This window comes from Drosophila albomicans, chromosome 3 (assembly GCF_009650485.2).
Source record: "Drosophila albomicans strain 15112-1751.03 chromosome 3, ASM965048v2, whole genome shotgun sequence".
In the NCBI taxonomy this organism is placed as follows: domain Eukaryota; kingdom Metazoa; phylum Arthropoda; class Insecta; order Diptera; family Drosophilidae; genus Drosophila; species Drosophila albomicans.
In genome coordinates this window covers 21,054,963-21,072,469 of record NC_047629.2, presented here as the reverse complement: position 1 = coordinate 21,072,469, position 17,507 = coordinate 21,054,963, and the positions used below count along the sequence as shown (strand labels likewise).

Below are 17,507 nucleotides of genomic sequence, written 5' to 3'. Positions count from 1 at the left end.
ATTACCGGCTCGTTATCGTTTCTTTGTTATGTCAAAAATTGGCCTTAAACGTTATTTGCATGTTTTGTGTTTTTGTTGAAGATTTTCTATAAGGTAATTAAAAGATTCTCAGACTTTGCATTTTTGGCTAACTTCCGCTCGAAGGCAGCTGCAATTGTTTTCAGACTGAGACTGAGACTTTAATGGATCGTGGAAATGAAGTTAATTAGCATATAGTACAGATGGCAAATATTAGACGTTGTGTATGCAAATGAATTTGTCAAATTGCGAGTAACTAACGGAGTAAAGTTGTCTCTTCAACCTCTTCGAAACCTGTCAAGAAAATGCGCAAAGTAAAAGTCAACGAACGAGCGGCGACTCTGGTGACTTGAGTTATGGGTGGTGCCAGCAACAGCAGCAGCCAGGAGGATTGCTTGTCACTTTCCAGCTGAAAGTTATGCGTTATGCAGGTGATTAATTTTTGGGTCTATAGACGTTGATGATGTACGGGTCTCGGTGGGCATTCAAGCGTTACAGTCACTTCCGCTGCGGATCTATGCGGATCGAAGTCCATTCATTGTCTCTAGAATCAAGCACTTTCATTTTCTCGTTGCTGCCAACTGAGAATCGAACGTGATCAGCAATTAAAGTCAAGTTGACCTTTTCACAGGTGTTTTTCAGTCGTCTGGTAATTCTCCATTTGCCAGTTGCAGTTCGTTGTCGTCGTTGATGTCGTTGCATGTGCAGAGTTCGTTGTTGTTTTGCCGGCTCACACGCCCAAGGCGATGCCAAATGCCACAACAAACGGAACAACAATAACAACAACAACTGAAATAATAGCAATGTAGTCTACGTCAAGTGCCGCGCCAAATCGACCTTCAGCCCCCCCTTTATGTTGGTTGCTGCTTTTCCCAAGCTCGGTTCGTATGCGGAAAAAGATTAACAAGATTTGCATAATATGCAAGTCAAATTTTTCGGTTAACTTTTCCCACCATCGTCAAACTAACCTAATTGAATAATGTGTCGCAGTTTTGCTCGACTATTTCGAGTCCGTTGTAGAATTTTAATATTTATAAACATCACTTGCGACTTGCGGTGTCTGTTCGCTGATGCAACAATGACGCAGGTAGACGCACTGCTGCCACATTAAATCTGACGTTTATTACGCAACTTGGCAACTGGCCAAGACCAGATTTGGCACAGGAGACGACGCATCGACGACGCATCGAGACATCGCGAGTGCCGACTGCAATTTTTATTATTATTTTCTTTAGGCACAAGAAGCTAAAACTACTTTTTTGTCGTTACGTTTTCCCCTCCGGCTGCTGGTGCCAAAAATGCCCGTGGATCGCCATATATGCACCAGTGTATATGGGACTCTTGAAACACTTCCTGCTGCTGCTGGTCAAATGTGGTCGAAATCTGTGGCTGCTGCTGCTGCTGTGTAAACTGGATTACGATTACAAGTGCGCCCCAGAGACACCGCACATGGCATCACATGCGGAGCAGCACAACAAGAGCCACCACATTAGGCACCAAGCGGCTGGAGATTTGTTGGTTTCCTTCCTTATGTTTTCAGATTTGGGTTAGCGAAATATTTATTTACCTCTCGTGCTCACTATTATACACTAACAAAGAGTAGGGTTGATTTTGTTGCATGGTTTGCAATTTAATAGAATTAATTTTATTTCAGTTAAAATATTGGTGTATTTTACGATATTAGTAGAATTGTCCTTATTTAAACATTATTTTTTGTAGACAAAATTAAAATAATATATAATATGTTCAATATAATGATGAACATTTACGAAACGATCGTTTTTGATCTATTTTGTATATTTTAGAATAAGTAAATCTTTCACTTTTTCTCTTGTTAATTTATAGAGAAGATACAATCAGTTTAAGATTCTAATTAAATTGTATTTTTTTTTAAGTTTTCGTTTGTACAATTAATTTACAAAAACGATGTGGTATTTAACAACAACATTGTTTTTAATGTTTTTTTAATTAACAAATAATCTATGATTTATAAAAATATTTATGGCATATAATAATGTATTCAGTAAGACATCTTTTTTGATCAAATATATTTTCAAAATAATTCAAGAACGATTAATGAGTTCTTTAAATTGTTTTATGGTTGAAGAGTAAATTGTATAGTAAAATTTTGCAATACTTTTAATAATTCTCTTTAAGATAACAAGAAAATTGTAATTCTTTGTTTATTCTCATTTGTGTCAATAGTTAAAAAAAATATATTTAGTTAACATTCTTATTTTTTCTATTACATTTGAAAATAATTATAACTATACTCAGTTTTTATGTACGTATTCAACATTTTCTTTAGTTAACATAAAAAAATATAGAATCAATAAATATGGGATATCTATATGTGATCAATTATATTTTGTATAAATAAAATCTTTAAATTTTCTCTGTTGTTTATATATCCGTATTTTGTTTAAATTGTTTTATGAGTCTTGAAGAAAGACTGTACAATCAATTTTTGTGATTTTTGTCTTTATACAGTTCTTAATTATACACAATGGTTGAGAGTATTATTTGAGAGTATTGCCGCTTCCGTTGGCCGTTTGCCGTTGTCCGTTGGCCAGTTTTCATTGTAGCCTGGTTGCAATTAAAATTTTGTAATATGTTGACCAGAAAACTGTGGCAAAACATTTGCTTTGAACGTAAACGGTGGCATGGAATGTGTGTTTTGTCGGGGCAGCAAATAATTTAAGCGCTTTCAAAATGATTTTCAATTTCACTGAATGCTCGTAATATCTCATAGCATAGGCCTTGTACCAGTGCCGCCAATTTGTGAGTGTGTGAGTGTCTGAGTGTTTAATGTGAGTGCTGAGTGTGTTAGTGTGAGTGTTTATGTGAGTGCATAATAATTATGCATGTGGCGTATTAAAAGGCCTTAGAAATATATTCGAAGACAGCAAATGAAATTGAAAACAAATGAATCGAAAAGCCATCATAGCAAGCGCAAGGTGCGGGGTATAATTTCACTTTCCTTTCCCTAGATGGGTTGCAGCGACTGCACCGCATTTCAATTTCAATTTCGATTTCAATTTCGAACTCAGTTTCGTTCGTAGCTTTTCCAGTATTTACGCACACATTTCTTGCCTTGCTTTGCTTTTGGAGTGGTCTTCAATTGGGACTGACATGTTAATTGTAAGTAGGTTCAACAATGTGTGAATCAAGTGGAAATGGAACTGCAACTGGGAACAGTAAGTAAACAGCTTAGCTTAGCTGGTACTTCATTGCTGTGTTACCTGTTTGATGTTACCTGTTACCTGTCACTTATAGCGAAAGCTAATAATCGTGCGAATGTGTGTGTGTGTGTGTCTTTGATTTTGGGCAAATAATTAAAACTCGATGAGAAAAGCATTAAAACCTGCACACAACAAATTTCACTGCCAAAAAAATATCAAAATGTAATTTCGATTACGTGCCTGCCGGAAATTGAAATTGTAATTGAAAATGGCAATACGAGTGTGAGTAGATCACGATGACAATTGCTGTTTGCTGCTTCTCGTTGTTGAGTGTTGGCTGTCCAGCCAAATTCACAGTTCCATAGATCAACGCTGCGGCATGCGGCAAGTAAAAGTCACGCAAATTCATTGAAAATCGTGCTAGAGTCGGGTCAAAAAACTGAGCCAAGCCCCAGTCCCAAAATCCAGATATACATATTTTGCAACACTTTCCGCAGCTCCTTCACCCTGTCACTGTGATGATCTCAAGTGCAGCATTTCATTCATTGTTTTGTTTTGTGGGTGCGCTCGCGATTGCTTTAACTAAACCATCGACGAATCATCGAAACATTCGAATCGAAGTGAAATTTCGTTAATGTTTCGAGTGTGTGCATCTACTTATTTTGACATAACTTTGCATTGAAATTAGTAAAAATAACAAGAGCAACAACAACACGAAGTAAACAGGCCACAAATGCGGACGCGCCTAATGAGCAGCCGTTCAGCATGGCGTATACGCGATGCGATGCGTTGAGATGCGGGCAACAGCTTGTGGCTTGTGGTCATGTGGCGCACTTCATGCTCATAGGTTTTGCGCTTTGTTACATATACGCAGCAGTCAGAGAGTCACTTAAGGGGTATAAACAACTAGAAGTGGAAATAGTTTTGCAAATAAAGTAATCTACTTTTGTAGGGTATTTGCTAGTCACTTTGCTAACAGTTGGAGCACGCTTAATTGTTGCTGTTCGTTTGGTGTAAATTATTTAAAAACGCACTCTCACTCGTTCACTTGTTGTTGCTGTTAATGTTAATCATACGCTGAATTGCACTTTATACACTCAGTATGTTATCTAAGCTATAGTTGATGTTTGATGTTGTTGTCGCCATCCATTTGGTGTCATGTGTGTTGTGTGATGTCCATTGTCAGGCTGACAATTTGACAAGTGCTTTGACGTTGATTATGTAAAGTGATTTGATTTTTGTTGTGTTCATTGGAAGCATAAGGCAGATGTGCCAGTGGAACACTCCTCATCATTCTCTAAAAAAGCAACCCACACTTGAGCTGGCAGACGCTTTGACACAGATATCACAAAAAAATACGCTGCGAGCGTCGTGATAAAATTTATGTGTGTGGCAAGTTCGCCACAGAGACTTTGCAACATTGCTGTGCAATCAAGCAGGTTCTTGCTCTCACTCTCTCTCGCTCTCTCCTTCACTCTGTGTGAGTGGTGATGCTCTTTCTTTCTCTATCTTGGCGAAATCGTGTTAGTCGCTTTTTTTTTGTTGATAAAGCATAACGATGTTGGCGTCGACGTTGACGTTGATGTTGCATAAGCGGCACATAAAGTGGCCGAAATTTGCGAAACGCAGCTCCAGTTGCAATTTCATGCATGCCGACTTTATTATCTGTGTGTAGTTTATATATACTTGGACAACAACAAGCAACTGGCAATAATCGCATCATATTAAAATCCGATATTTTCGAATTTTTGCGCATCTGGTGGGAAAGTTATCAAATTGAATAAAAATAGCAAAGAAATGTTGCACAGTTAAACATCAATTTAATAAACAGGAAATGTAACTTGATTTTTGTTTAGTTAAATGATTTTATACCCGCTACCCGCTACCCGCTAGGGTAGAAATGTATTATAATTTTGTGCCTGCAGGAAATGTACATAAGTAAAATGCAGAAGGAAGAATGCATCTCCGACCCCATTAATTAAGTATATATATTGTTGATCAGCGAGAGGATATAGCGACGTCCGTCTTTCTGTCGGTCCGTACGATGCAGTTCTCAGAGACTATAAGTTATAGAGCTATAAATCTATATATCATTTTTGACACACGATTTTTGGTACTTATTATAATAACTACAGTATTTATAATTACTGAAACTGATTGAGATCAGATAAAAATTTAAGAAATATTTAAGAAATACATCTTTAGTATCCAATGGGTTCTTAGCTACTTTGCCTGATAATCTGGTATATTTTGTAATGGGTAGTCACACTCGACTGCAGCTTTCTTATTTGTTTTACTTTACTTTTAGTGTATTGAATCTTCTCTGTAGTTTAAAGTTGGGAACAAGTTTAGTTGATCATCAGGGGGGCTTCACTGTGTGCGTAGTTTAATTTTGAATTCGTAGTTATTGTGATTGTATAAAGTATTTGGTAAAAAAAGCGTGAAGGGCAAAAGCTGTTAACGAGAGTACACACACAATGACCAATATCATTTTCTTTTTCTTTATTTTTATTTTTTTTGCAAACATTTTGAAATTTTGCGTGCGATTTGCGTTATGCACGATACTTGGCGCAATGTTGCTTTGAACCCCCAGAGCAGGGCGCGTACACAAATAAGAAATGTGAACGAGTTGAAAGGCTATTGTAAAAACAATGGAAAACCAAACATAAAATACTTTTAGGAACTACACACACTTCTCGATTAAAACTAGCGAGGCGAGTTTAGTTTCTTCAGCACGACTTTTTTATTCAACGCAATTCTACGCATAACATTGTTTCAAGCAAAAAGAGTGTAGCAATATAACAATGTACAGGCAACAACACTTAAGCGTATTCAAATTAAATCATGAATGTTCGAAATGTATTATTTTAAATATCATTAAACTAATTTGACTTTCTACGTTGTCATCGTTTGATGTCAACTACACTAATAAATTAAAGCAATTTAGATTCTCGCAAGGCTTTTTTGTATTTCAGAGCCTGAGGAATTATAAAACCAAGGAAGATTCACATTTACTGGAAGAAGATGGTACATTCACATTCACGGTCTGTCTGTCTGACCGTTTGTCTGTTTGTCCTAATTGCTTTCGCTACAATCTGGTATATGTATATTGTAAGCTCTGGTATACAAAAAATAGTCTTTGGTATATTTGAATATTTTTGCGGTATATTAATTTTGTATATTTTAAGAATAATACCGCACTGTTTTGCTTTCATTAAAATGGGTAAACTGAATAAAATTGAGTTATTCGAATTACGGACTTTAATACGCTTTTTTTTGTCATACTTGAAGATAATAAAAAGGTAGATTAGACCTAAACGGATCGCAGAAATACGAACATCTTTGAGACTACATATAAAGTGAATAAATACTGACTAATAAGATAAAACATAAAAAAAAACAGTAATCACTTTTAAAAACATTTGAGTCAAAGAATTTGCGATGGATACTCTATTTTAATTTATTTTTAGTTTAACATTGAAAATTTCTTACAAAATTTGTGTTTTGCACAGTATTTGATTAGCACAGTTAAAAACATTAATTTGCATTTTGTACAAGTTTTTAATGTATTTCTAATATTTGTATTTAAATCTTTGTTAAGTTTTTGATTAAAATGTAGTCCGATTGATGGAAAATAATTTAAAAATAACTACTTCACGTGTAGATCACTTTAATTTACGTCGTTGAGGCATTATGTAAGCCCTGATGTAGAAATTGGAAAACATGGCAACAAATATTGCGCCTCCGATTATTATAATAGCATGAAAAATCTTTGGAAAATCGCACTCTGGATTAAAGTTCAAGATGTAAGCCGACTGGATCATCCCAATAAGAAATTGAATTATTTGCAGTACGGTAATATATTTCTTCCACCACAAGCTTCCCTTCATGCCCGGATACATTGCCGTAATCATGTAGTAAAGATACATCACCGCATGAACGAACGTATTGAGGAATGCCGTCGTAACGAATTGTGCGCCAACTCCATAGAATCGAACCACCCAATATGGGAGAAAGACCATTAGTACATGATGGTAAACGTGCAGCACGGTAATCTGTTTGTAGCTTTTCCGCAATACAAAGAATATGGTATCCAGAAGATCGATAATCTTATTGACGAAAAATGCATATGATAACGCACGTTCCATATTCTTTCTGGGATGGTCAAATGACAATGTTTCCATGCAAGTGAAATCATATGTTGGCTTTATTATACAATAGTACACTGCGAAGAAATAAAGTTAAATTTGAGTATAATTCAATAGTAATAGTTCTTTCAATACTTACCTATCATGCAAAACATAATAACATTGTAAATCATTTGGAACACATTGTAGACAATTAGTATATTATTTATATTATACGGCTTACGGTGCTCCATAAATTTTTTGCCCAACTTTAAGATAATTAGAAGATAGGAAATAAGAAGAAATGTGACTAGCCATGCTGATCCTAGAAACGGAAACTTTGCAGCAACAGGATCTATTTTTAATCAAGTAAGAAAGAGCATTTTATTAGTTATATGTGTATTATTAAAATGTATTACATTACCTGCCACAGGCAGATCAGAAAGTTCTATAAGCCTAGGAAACATTTCATTCAGACAAGTGTAGTCTGGGTGGGTTGAAATCAGACTTGTTAAACATTGCTGGGTTGACATTTCCATTTATGTAGTATCGGTAGGCTCTGCTTGAATTCACATAAATAATTCGCAACCAACCTTAAAAGCAAGCGGAAGCCTGCACATTAACCTTTTATACAGTACAAAGGTAAGTCAGTGTACATGTGAGTAGAATACAATATAGCGCTCTCGCACACACTCCTCTTTGCTCTCTCACAAGCGGTATTGTTATTTTTGTGATTTGCTCTCTCGCAAGCAGTATAGTTCTTAGTGAGATTTGCTCCTTGCTTTTGCAAATACAGATAAACATCTCTTCTCATATGTTAGTGCGCCTGTTTGCTAATTTCGGCAATCGACTATGTGTGAAATATGTGTGTTTAGTTTGGCTTTAAGAATGTTGTGGCGGTCAATATTTTATTTTGCTTGCCGCTCTATTTTTATACTCGTATGTAGCAGAAATTGCACCAGAAAGTTACAATTTTTAAACAGCAATTAAAGCTTAAACTTTAAATAAAATGATAAAATTTGCTTTGAGCTGCTATGATCTTCGACCTCTTTTTTTATTTAATTTCACATTAAGATGACTTTGGTTTTACACGTTGGGGTCTTATGTATGCCTGAATGTAAAAATTAGTAAATAGTGCAACAAATATTGTACCCAAAAAAAGTATTACGTAGTGTAGAAATTTTGGATATTCACAGCTTGGGTTAAATATTAAAATGTAAACTGAGTGCATCATAACCGTAACAAATTGGAATAATTGAAGTTTGGTTATATACTTCTTCCACCACAAGCTTCCCTTTAGTTCTGGGTAAATTGCAGATATCATGTAATAAAAATACATCACTGTATGGACAAGTGTATTAAAGAGTGTCATCGACGCAAATTGTCCACCAGTGCCAAATAATCGAATAACCCAATATGGAACAACGATCATTAATACATGATGGTAAACATGCAGCACGGTGATCTGCTTGTAACTTTTTCGTAATATGAAAAATATCGTATCCAGTAGATCAATCATCTTATTGACTACATACGTGTAAGATAGCATGCGTTCTACGTACTTATAGGGATGATCGTGTGGAAAGGTTGTAATGCATCTTAAATCGTACACCCGCGTATAGAAATAAACTGTACAAAATAATACCAAATTTAAACACAAATTGGGAGTAAAATATCTATTGTACTTACTAAGCACTGCGAACATAAGAAAATTGTAGATTACTTGAAATAAGTTGTAGAAAATCATAATTTTTTTGATATCATATGCGCTGCGATGCTCCATAAACTTTTTACCATACTTTAAGACAATGAGAAGGTAGAATACAGATAGAAAACTCACAGGCCAAGCGGACCCCATAAATGGAAGCTGCGCTACGACAGGATCTATGTAACATATATGAGAGTTATCATTTATGTGTAAGTATTTATTGATTTATTATAAAATAGATACAATAGTAACTGACCTGCGTGTGGCAAATCAAATATTTCTTTTATTTTTGCGAACATTTTAAAGAACGTGGTGCACTAAAGACAATAGAAATACGACTGCGAAAAGAATTCCAACTTGGTATATTTACAGTTCAGTCAAGACAATTCTAATTCTGTTTTCCTGCTGCACTTTAATTGATACTTTGTAAATGTAATGAAAACTCTCTTGGCCGCTCTTACACGTTTAACCTTGTTATGACGATCGAAAATATATTATCGCTAACGAAATTGAATTATACAATCGCATACGAAAGAATTGTGCGCCAAACACAAAATCACTATTGCATAATCTGCATTGTTAGGTACTAAAAATTAATTGCATTCACTTCCTATTACTCATCGGCGATAAATCTATGATTACTAATGGATACTCTAAAGAATTCCTAATGTTTTGATGATCTTCGTTTCTATAACCTTGTGTTGTTATTTCTTCATAGTTTCCTTAAGAGCTTCAGATGGTAATTTTGATAAGAAGACTTTGGTTGTGTTTAACACATACCAAAAATTAGACTCTGAATTGTTTATTTTTATATCAATTATTCTGAGAATTTAAGCTTGTATTCTGGTCCAGTCTAAATAACGAGTAAATACACGAGATAATGCTAATTTGACTTAGGTTGTTAAACGCTAATAAATTGACAATTCAATGACCTAAATGAAATGCCTACTGCATTTCCTTATATTCCGTGTCTGACGTCAAAGTACGGTTTTTATACGTTGCACTTTAAATTGAAATCGCATTAGAAGTCAAGTTCAAAAGCTGAAGAACAAATTGAATTCATAATTGTAATGTTTGAGGCAAGCATGAGTGATTCACATTTCACTGTCATCATATCTTTATTTATGATTTAATGTTTCTTCTGATTTCGGGGCTTTACATAAGTTTTGATGTAAAATTTCGTAAACATTACAAGAAATGTAAAAGCTATACTGATAATCATGAAATGTAAAATGAGTGGGTATTTACATTCTGGATTAAATATTAATATATAGAGGGAATGTGATATTATAATAGTAAACTGAATTATTTGAAATATGGTTATGTACTTCTTCCACCACAAGCGGTCCTTCAGTCCTGGATAAATGGCTGAAATCATGTAGTAAAAATACATAATTGTATGAATCCATGTATTAAGCATCGCCGTTGTAATGAATTGTCCGCCAACTCCATAGATTCGATGCACCCACCAGGTGTAATAAACCATCAGCGCATGATGATAAACATGGAGCACGGTAATCTGTTTGTAACTTTTTCGCAGTACAAAGAAGATAGTATCGAGTAGATCGATAATCTTATTGACAATGAATGCATAGGTTATCGTGCGTTCGATATTCTTAGAAGGATGGTCTAGAGGCAGTATTGTCATGCAACTTAAGTCATATATCGGATCAATGACATAGTTATAGACTGCAAAAGATAAAGACAAGATTTAGTATAAGAATAAAAGATAATATTGGTGCCACACTTACAACAGAAGCAAAATAGCACACCATTGTAAATCACTTGGAAAAGATTGTATCCAATTATAATCTTTGTTATATCGTATGGATTGCGATTTTCCATACATTTTTTGCCATATTTCAAGACAATTAGAAAATAAATCAGCATCAGAATTGTGACCGGCCATGCAGATCCCATTAAAGGAAGTTGTGCCCCGATGGGATCTATAAGAATTGATGGAAGACATTATCTATAGCAATATTTTCAGTTATCTTAAATTAATTTACCTGCGGCGGGCCGATCAAAAACTTTAAATACTTTTGAAAGCATTCCAATGCACATGGTCGGGTTCTGATAAAGGAAATAGAACGACTGCAAGAACTTTTTTTATTGCGAACGACTTTTAGTTTGGTATACTCATGTTTTTTCAAATTCTGCAAATGGGGTAGCTATGGCCATAGAAATAAACCCGATCACTGTTCTGTATATTTCCTAAAAAAATACATATCTTCAATAGGTTTTTTTTTACAATAAAAAGTTATTTTACTCTAAATGCTATAATTTATGAAAATTTATTAACGCCATCTATGTGTCAGGCCAGGGACTTCTCAATTCGCCTGTTATATTTTTACTTATTAAATTGCTATCGATATTAATAATAATAATTTAACATAAAGGGTTATTGGGTATTCCAAAATTGAGCACACTCAAAACTATTCAAAATGCGCTTAGTGCTGTAGAAGAATTAGCACATTTGCTAATTTCTTACACAAATTAATTGTCCGATGTCAAATAGAGGAAAACTGTATTCAATTTAATTTGAATTGACCGGGAAGCGGAAATATGAATAAAAAACAAATATGATTAGCCGCAGCTGTTGGATACCTAAAGGAATAAATGAATTTCACGATTAGTTAAGATTAAACAGATGATTTAAACTACTTATAATACAGGCTTAAAGTTTGTTGAATTAATAATCATGAATGCGTTTTGGCGTCTTTTTTGAGGATTAATAAACTTATTGTTCCCGCAAAAAGGATTTTTGCAAACAATCAATTTTTGAAATAAATGAAAACTGTAAGAACGCTTCAGTCCAATTTGTTCGAGTGTGTGATATCGAAAATATTAACAATTAACAACAATTAAAAAAATTATATAAAAGCGGCTCACAGTGTCACACAAATAATTAATTAATTTCCTCTATAAGAAGTGGGAGTTATCGACATTACTGGCGTCAGTATCCAAAGTTAGTTATTAAGGAAACAACTGAAAAGGGTTTAAGTCAGTTGAAAGTACTGCATAAGATAAAATAAATAAGGTGAATTCAGATTTTTCGCTTGGATCCAAATATTTATACCCGCTATTAAAAAATAAGAAGATAACTCTTACTATGTGTCTATAGGAAAAGCTAGAATTAATCTTTGGTATTTTCAATAATAACTAGAATATAATAAATATAATAAAGCACTTTTCCCGTTTATTAAATTTACATTAGATTAAAATTATATACAATTCATAATTCCGAATTCTTAATGCTGCTTCTGTTGACGAGCCGTGTTATATGTCTTAATTTAAAAATTCGTAAACATTACAATGAATAATGAAGCAGACAACGAAATCATGAACTGTAAACTCGCTGGGAATTCATGTAATAAAAGTACATCACGGCGTGCACAAATGTGTTTAGGAGTCCCATTACCATAAATTGTCCTCCAGTTCCGTAGAATCTCATCACCCAATATTAGACAAAGACCATGAAAACATGGTGGAAGACGTGCAGTACGTCTTCTTCATTAAACAAATATACAACTTGGATTGCATGCCAACTATTGCTCTGGACCATCCCAAAAAGAATACTGAAAGAGCATTAGCCTATATTTATTTCATTAATAAGATAATAGATCTTCTGTAATCTTACTGATGAAATAAATATAGGCTAATACTCTTTCAGTATTCTTATTGTGATGGTCCAAAGCAATAGTTGGCATGCGATCCAAGTTGTATATTGGTTTAATGAAGACGATGTAGACTAAAAAGAACAGTAGAGTATATTGTTAGTTAGGTAATTAATCTAATGTTATACTTACTCGCAGACGAAAACATAAGAAAATTATAAATAACTTGGAATAGATTATACCAAATTATTATTTTAGTTATGTTAAAAGGTTGGCGGTTCTTCATAAATAGTTTGCCATATTTTAAGACAAACCAGAATTGGAAGTTTTGCTGCGACTGGATCTAATTAATGAAAACATAGAATCTTAGAAATATAATTAATTTTAATAAATAGAATAAGTTAAATTACCTATTGGTGCCAGATCCAGTATGGCGAATAATTTCGAAATCATTGCAATGGATAACGTCCAGTTTAGCCAAAGGAAAAAGGACGACTGCTAGAACTATTTTCATAGTGGAAGACTTTGCTTGTCATGTTTTGGTTTGTCATGTTTATTCATATTCTGTTTACACCCTGTTATTGCGTTAATATCATCACAAACGATGTCGATATGCTGGCATACACATGTCCAAGTATTTTGAATGTTAATACAAAATTTAACAAGAATGATTTTATGGGGTATCCTAAAAGCGAGTACACTTAGAGCAATTTAAAATGCGCTTTGCTCTATAGAAGAACTTTGGATTTGTAATATATTTGCATATTAAACGATTGATTACAAACATTTGATTTCCTCAGCTAAAGCAATTATGTTAAGACCCGTGGTAAGTAGAAGTTTTTCCCATTACAAAAAGTCTTTCTTAAATAACTTTACAATATTTATCTGATCTGACTTTTATCAGGAATCTTAATACCTATGTATGCTTTTATGTATGTACCAAAAATCGCACCTATATTCAAACTAACGCTTGTTATTCATTTTTTGTCGTTTTGTGCGGGCGGAAGTAGGCGTGAAAACATAACAAGTGCTATCGGAAAATAATTATATCTCCATCTCTTATACTCTCTGAGATCTAGGTGTTCATACAGGCGAACGGACAGACATACTGACTGTTATATGGGTAGAGCTGTGAAGTGTGTTCGTATGTATAAACCTTGATCCACCCATTCCCACTTCGAATGAAGAGATTTCAGAAATAAATGACTGCATGTTGTTATTTTTATATAGAATAATTAATGTTGAAATAGTTTCTTCGGAGCTATTCAGCCAATTTAGTTGCTAGGATCACTACCAATTTTCTTCCGCTATTCATTATAGTATTAGTGGTTTTATTTCATTAGTTGTCCAACGTCTTAATAAGTGTTCGCGCTTCCGATTATCGCTTGGTTATCGCTGGCAACTTGATGATAATGGCGTTAGTACGTCAACGCCCAAATAACGAAATAACATATATGTACTAAGCCTTTTATAAAATGTCAATAAAAATTCTAAGTCTGTATTCGATAAGCTCATATTTTTTCTTTGTTATTTCAATAATATACAAAATTTATATATTAAAAAATACTAAAATTTACTAAAATTTTTAGGAAACAGACAGAAAGGCCAAAATCTAGCATATAACTAACATACACATTTTTTATTGTCAAAAAATGGAAATTGAAAGTTCTGCACTTCAAAGTTCCCAATCTTTTTTTTTATAACGGATAGGTAGGACAAAATCAACAATCTTTATTATTATTATTTTTGTTTGGCATTTATTAAAATTACATTAGATCTGTGAATTATATAGATTTCATAATTTCGAATGCTAATGCTGTTTTTGTGGACGAGACGTGGTATACGTCTTAATATAAAAACTCGTGAACATTACAATGAATAAAGAAGCACATGACGAAATCAAGAACTGTAAACTCGTTGGGAATTTACATTGCGAATTAAAGAAATATATATAAACAGACTGTGACAATACAATAATAAATTGAATTATTTGAATCAGGGTTATGTACTTCTTCCACCAAATACTTCCTTTCAGGCCAGAGTACTTCGCAGAAACCATGTAATAAAAGTACATCACGGTGTGCACAAATGTATTTAGGAGTCCCATGACCATAAATTGTCCTCCGACTCCGTAGAATCTAACCACCCAATATATGACAAAGACCATCAATACATGGTGGAAGACGTGCAGTACTGTAATCTGCTTGTAACTCTTTCGAAGTACAAAGAAGATGGTATCCAAAAGATCTATTATCTTATTGATGAAATAAATATAGCCTAATACTCTTTCAGTATTCTTATTGGGATGATCCAGAGCAATAGTTGGCATGCATCTTAAGTCGTATATTGGTTTAATTAAGAAGACGTAGACTAAAATGAGAAAGTAAAGCTTATAGTGGGTTGTATAGTAATCATAATCCAATTTAATACTTACCTCCAGCAGAAAACATTAGAAAATTATAAATAACTTGGAATATATTATACCAAATTAATATTTTTGTTAAATTAAACGGTCTTCGGTCCTCCATAAATATTTTGCCCCATTTTAAGACAAAGGCAAGATAGCTAAAAAGTAGAATTGTAGTGGGCCATGCAGAATCCAGAAATGGAAGTTTCGCTGCGACAGGATCTAGTGAATGAAACCGAATAATTAATTATTTAATTATTAAATTTAAAGAAATGAGTCAAATTACCTGCTGCAGGCAGAAAAAATACCTCAAGCACTCTCGAAAGCATTTCAAAAAATAATGTGTGATCTAGGAAAGTAAAAACTCGACTGCGAAAGCTTTTTCCAAAGGTAAATAATTAAATATGTGATTTATTTATTTATTTATGTAGGCTTCAAGAAATAATACCTTATTGACCTTCTAAATCAATACATGAATATTAATTTAATGCAAATACTCCGAATATATTGTACAATTTCGCAATTGCTTGTGCTGTTTTATTTAAAACATAGAAAGAAAGCACGGAGAATAAAGTGCGAATAAAAATAACACAACTGTTGTCAAGACATAAATAAATAAGATTTAGAACATTGGAAAGTAAAATATTTAGAATGCGATGTTTCCAATATGGTAATAGTAAAAATAGTAATTTATTTAATGCAGACAAATAAATATATCGAATATATCGAATACAAATTGATTTTTAGAAAAACCCAAAATACAAATGATTTTTATTTTTATAATAAATGTATGTAGTTAATCTCTCAGAGCTCTAGAATTGGTAATAATATGGGTTATCCACGGATTTGATTTGTGAAACTTGAGGAAGCTTTATTAGTTTTGAGAAATATTGTTTTCGTTAGCGCTCTCAATTGATCCCTGACTTTACTCATTTTTTTCAAAATTTGGCTTGAAAAATAATAATTTTTGGTGTTCTAACAATGTAAGCATATTTATGGGCACAGTATACCCCATATGGCGACTGAACGAGTGTAGAGTATGAAAAGAATTTAATTCAACTAGCAGATATAAACATAAGCTTTCAAGTGTCGGACAGTTTGACAAGCACTGGCCAACAGCTTTTGTTTAAGCAATCATACACAGTGTATGTTACACACACATGCGCACCAGTGTTGCCAGAGTCGCTTTTTTCCCGTCAAAACTGGCTTTTTTCAAATGCCATTTGCTTGAAAAAATTGCAAACAGCGGGCAGCGGGAACTCTGGCTTTTTTTTTACTTAAATGCTTTTTTTTAGATTTTTTTCTAATTGCCCAAAATTATGGAACAATATTTACTATAGCTGTTCTGTCAATGCTTGCCAACATTTTTAGTGACAAATCGATTGTGTAGTGTTGTAAAGCAATTCTTAAATTGGCGATAAGTCGTAGCGTCTCTAAAGACAAAAGTGAATTGTTCTTCAGTTCACTGTGTTTTGATTGTTTAAAAAAAAATGTCAAAAGACTTTAAACAAAAATATCGGGACGATACGGGTGACAGTTAACTACTGCAAATCTACAATCACCGCAAAACTCTCTGATTTGCGCGCCCATGCTTTGACCAAAAAGCATAAAAGTGCTAGGAGCGGGTTTATGCAAACAAACCAAATAAATTTTGTAGCTTTGACGGTCAAGACAATGGAGCAAGAAGCAGTGCTATGTCTTTTTGTGGCCGAGCATACATTGTTGGCTCATATGGATCATTTAGGAAACCTAGTCGTTAAATACTTTGAAGACGACAGCGCTATTCGTTTTTCTACTCGTTGTTTTCTACTTAAAATGAAAATACACTTTATTCTAAATCATGTATTTACAGTTATGGCTTGCGCAGACTTGAGAAATGCTGCTATAGATATAACCTTCCTAATAAATTCCTAAAAATTATGGGAACTGGATGAAAATATGACAATAAAAATGAGGAGAATCAGGATAGTTTTAATAAAATTCTCTAAATATCTCCACATATTGTACATATGTTTCAATATAACCGATTTCGTGCGCTCACCATGTGACTATCAGAAAAATATAAAGAATCCAATGAATTGAAAAATCTTCCCGTCAAAAACAGTTTTTTTTTCTCAACAAACTTTGGCAACACTGATGCGCACCCATTTTTTTGCTGTTGCCGTGCCCCCTTCGCGATTCTCATATGCCCATTCCAGTCTCAGCATCAGCCGATGTCTGCAAGCGAATGATAAGTTCGCAGTTTTGCCACGGCGCGTGTTGTTTGATTTAGAATCAACTTCACGCCGTGAGAGCTTTTGCCCCCACTGGAAGTTCTTGCTCTCCGATTCACTCAGAGAGCGAGCACGTTTCGATCTGGCAGTGTTGTCGACGCAACTAAAGCAGCAGAATTGCTATAATCAGCCGGTTTTACTAAACGTTGCGTTGTGGCGATGACAACCCTGGCAC

At 34.0% G+C, this 17,507-nt stretch overlaps 3 protein-coding genes and 1 long non-coding RNA gene across 5 annotated transcripts; all 4 read right to left on the bottom strand.

The window, feature by feature from the left end:
• Positions 1 to 6,638: 6,638 nt before the first annotated feature.
• LOC117571307 (elongation of very long chain fatty acids protein F-like) lies at positions 6,639 to 8,384 on the bottom strand. The gene is made up of 3 exons (XM_034253381.2): positions 7,752 to 8,384; positions 7,488 to 7,682; positions 6,639 to 7,425 (listed from the first exon to the last, which is right to left on the bottom strand). Exons 1-3 carry the CDS (start codon positions 7,864 to 7,866, stop codon positions 6,866 to 6,868), a joined length of 870 nt encoding a protein of 289 aa, XP_034109272.2. The 5' UTR covers positions 7,867 to 8,384; the 3' UTR covers positions 6,639 to 6,865.
• Positions 8,385 to 10,113: 1,729 nt separating this feature from the next.
• On the bottom strand, positions 10,114 to 11,121 carry LOC117568864 (elongation of very long chain fatty acids protein F-like). The gene is made up of 3 exons (XM_034249751.2): positions 11,045 to 11,121; positions 10,787 to 10,981; positions 10,114 to 10,724 (listed from the first exon to the last, which is right to left on the bottom strand). The coding sequence occupies exons 1-3, from the start codon at positions 11,097 to 11,099 to the stop codon at positions 10,165 to 10,167; spliced, it is 810 nt and encodes a 269-aa protein (XP_034105642.1). The 5' UTR covers positions 11,100 to 11,121; the 3' UTR covers positions 10,114 to 10,164.
• Positions 11,122 to 12,227: 1,106 nt separating this feature from the next.
• LOC127565537 (uncharacterized) lies at positions 12,228 to 13,142 on the bottom strand. Of its 2 annotated transcripts, XR_007954859.1 has the most exons (4): positions 13,063 to 13,142; positions 12,845 to 12,995; positions 12,676 to 12,786; positions 12,228 to 12,613 (listed from the first exon to the last, which is right to left on the bottom strand). It is a non-coding gene; the product is annotated as an uncharacterized LOC127565537 (long non-coding RNA). The 2 variants fall into 2 exon arrangements; XR_007954858.1 differs by having other exon boundaries at positions 12,228 to 12,786.
• Positions 13,143 to 14,296: 1,154 nt separating this feature from the next.
• On the bottom strand, positions 14,297 to 15,435 carry LOC117569133 (elongation of very long chain fatty acids protein F-like). The gene is made up of 3 exons (XM_034250161.2): positions 15,346 to 15,435; positions 15,087 to 15,281; positions 14,297 to 15,022 (listed from the first exon to the last, which is right to left on the bottom strand). Exons 1-3 carry the CDS (start codon positions 15,386 to 15,388, stop codon positions 14,463 to 14,465), a joined length of 798 nt encoding a protein of 265 aa, XP_034106052.2. The 5' UTR covers positions 15,389 to 15,435; the 3' UTR covers positions 14,297 to 14,462.
• Positions 15,436 to 17,507: the final 2,072 nt, after the last annotated feature.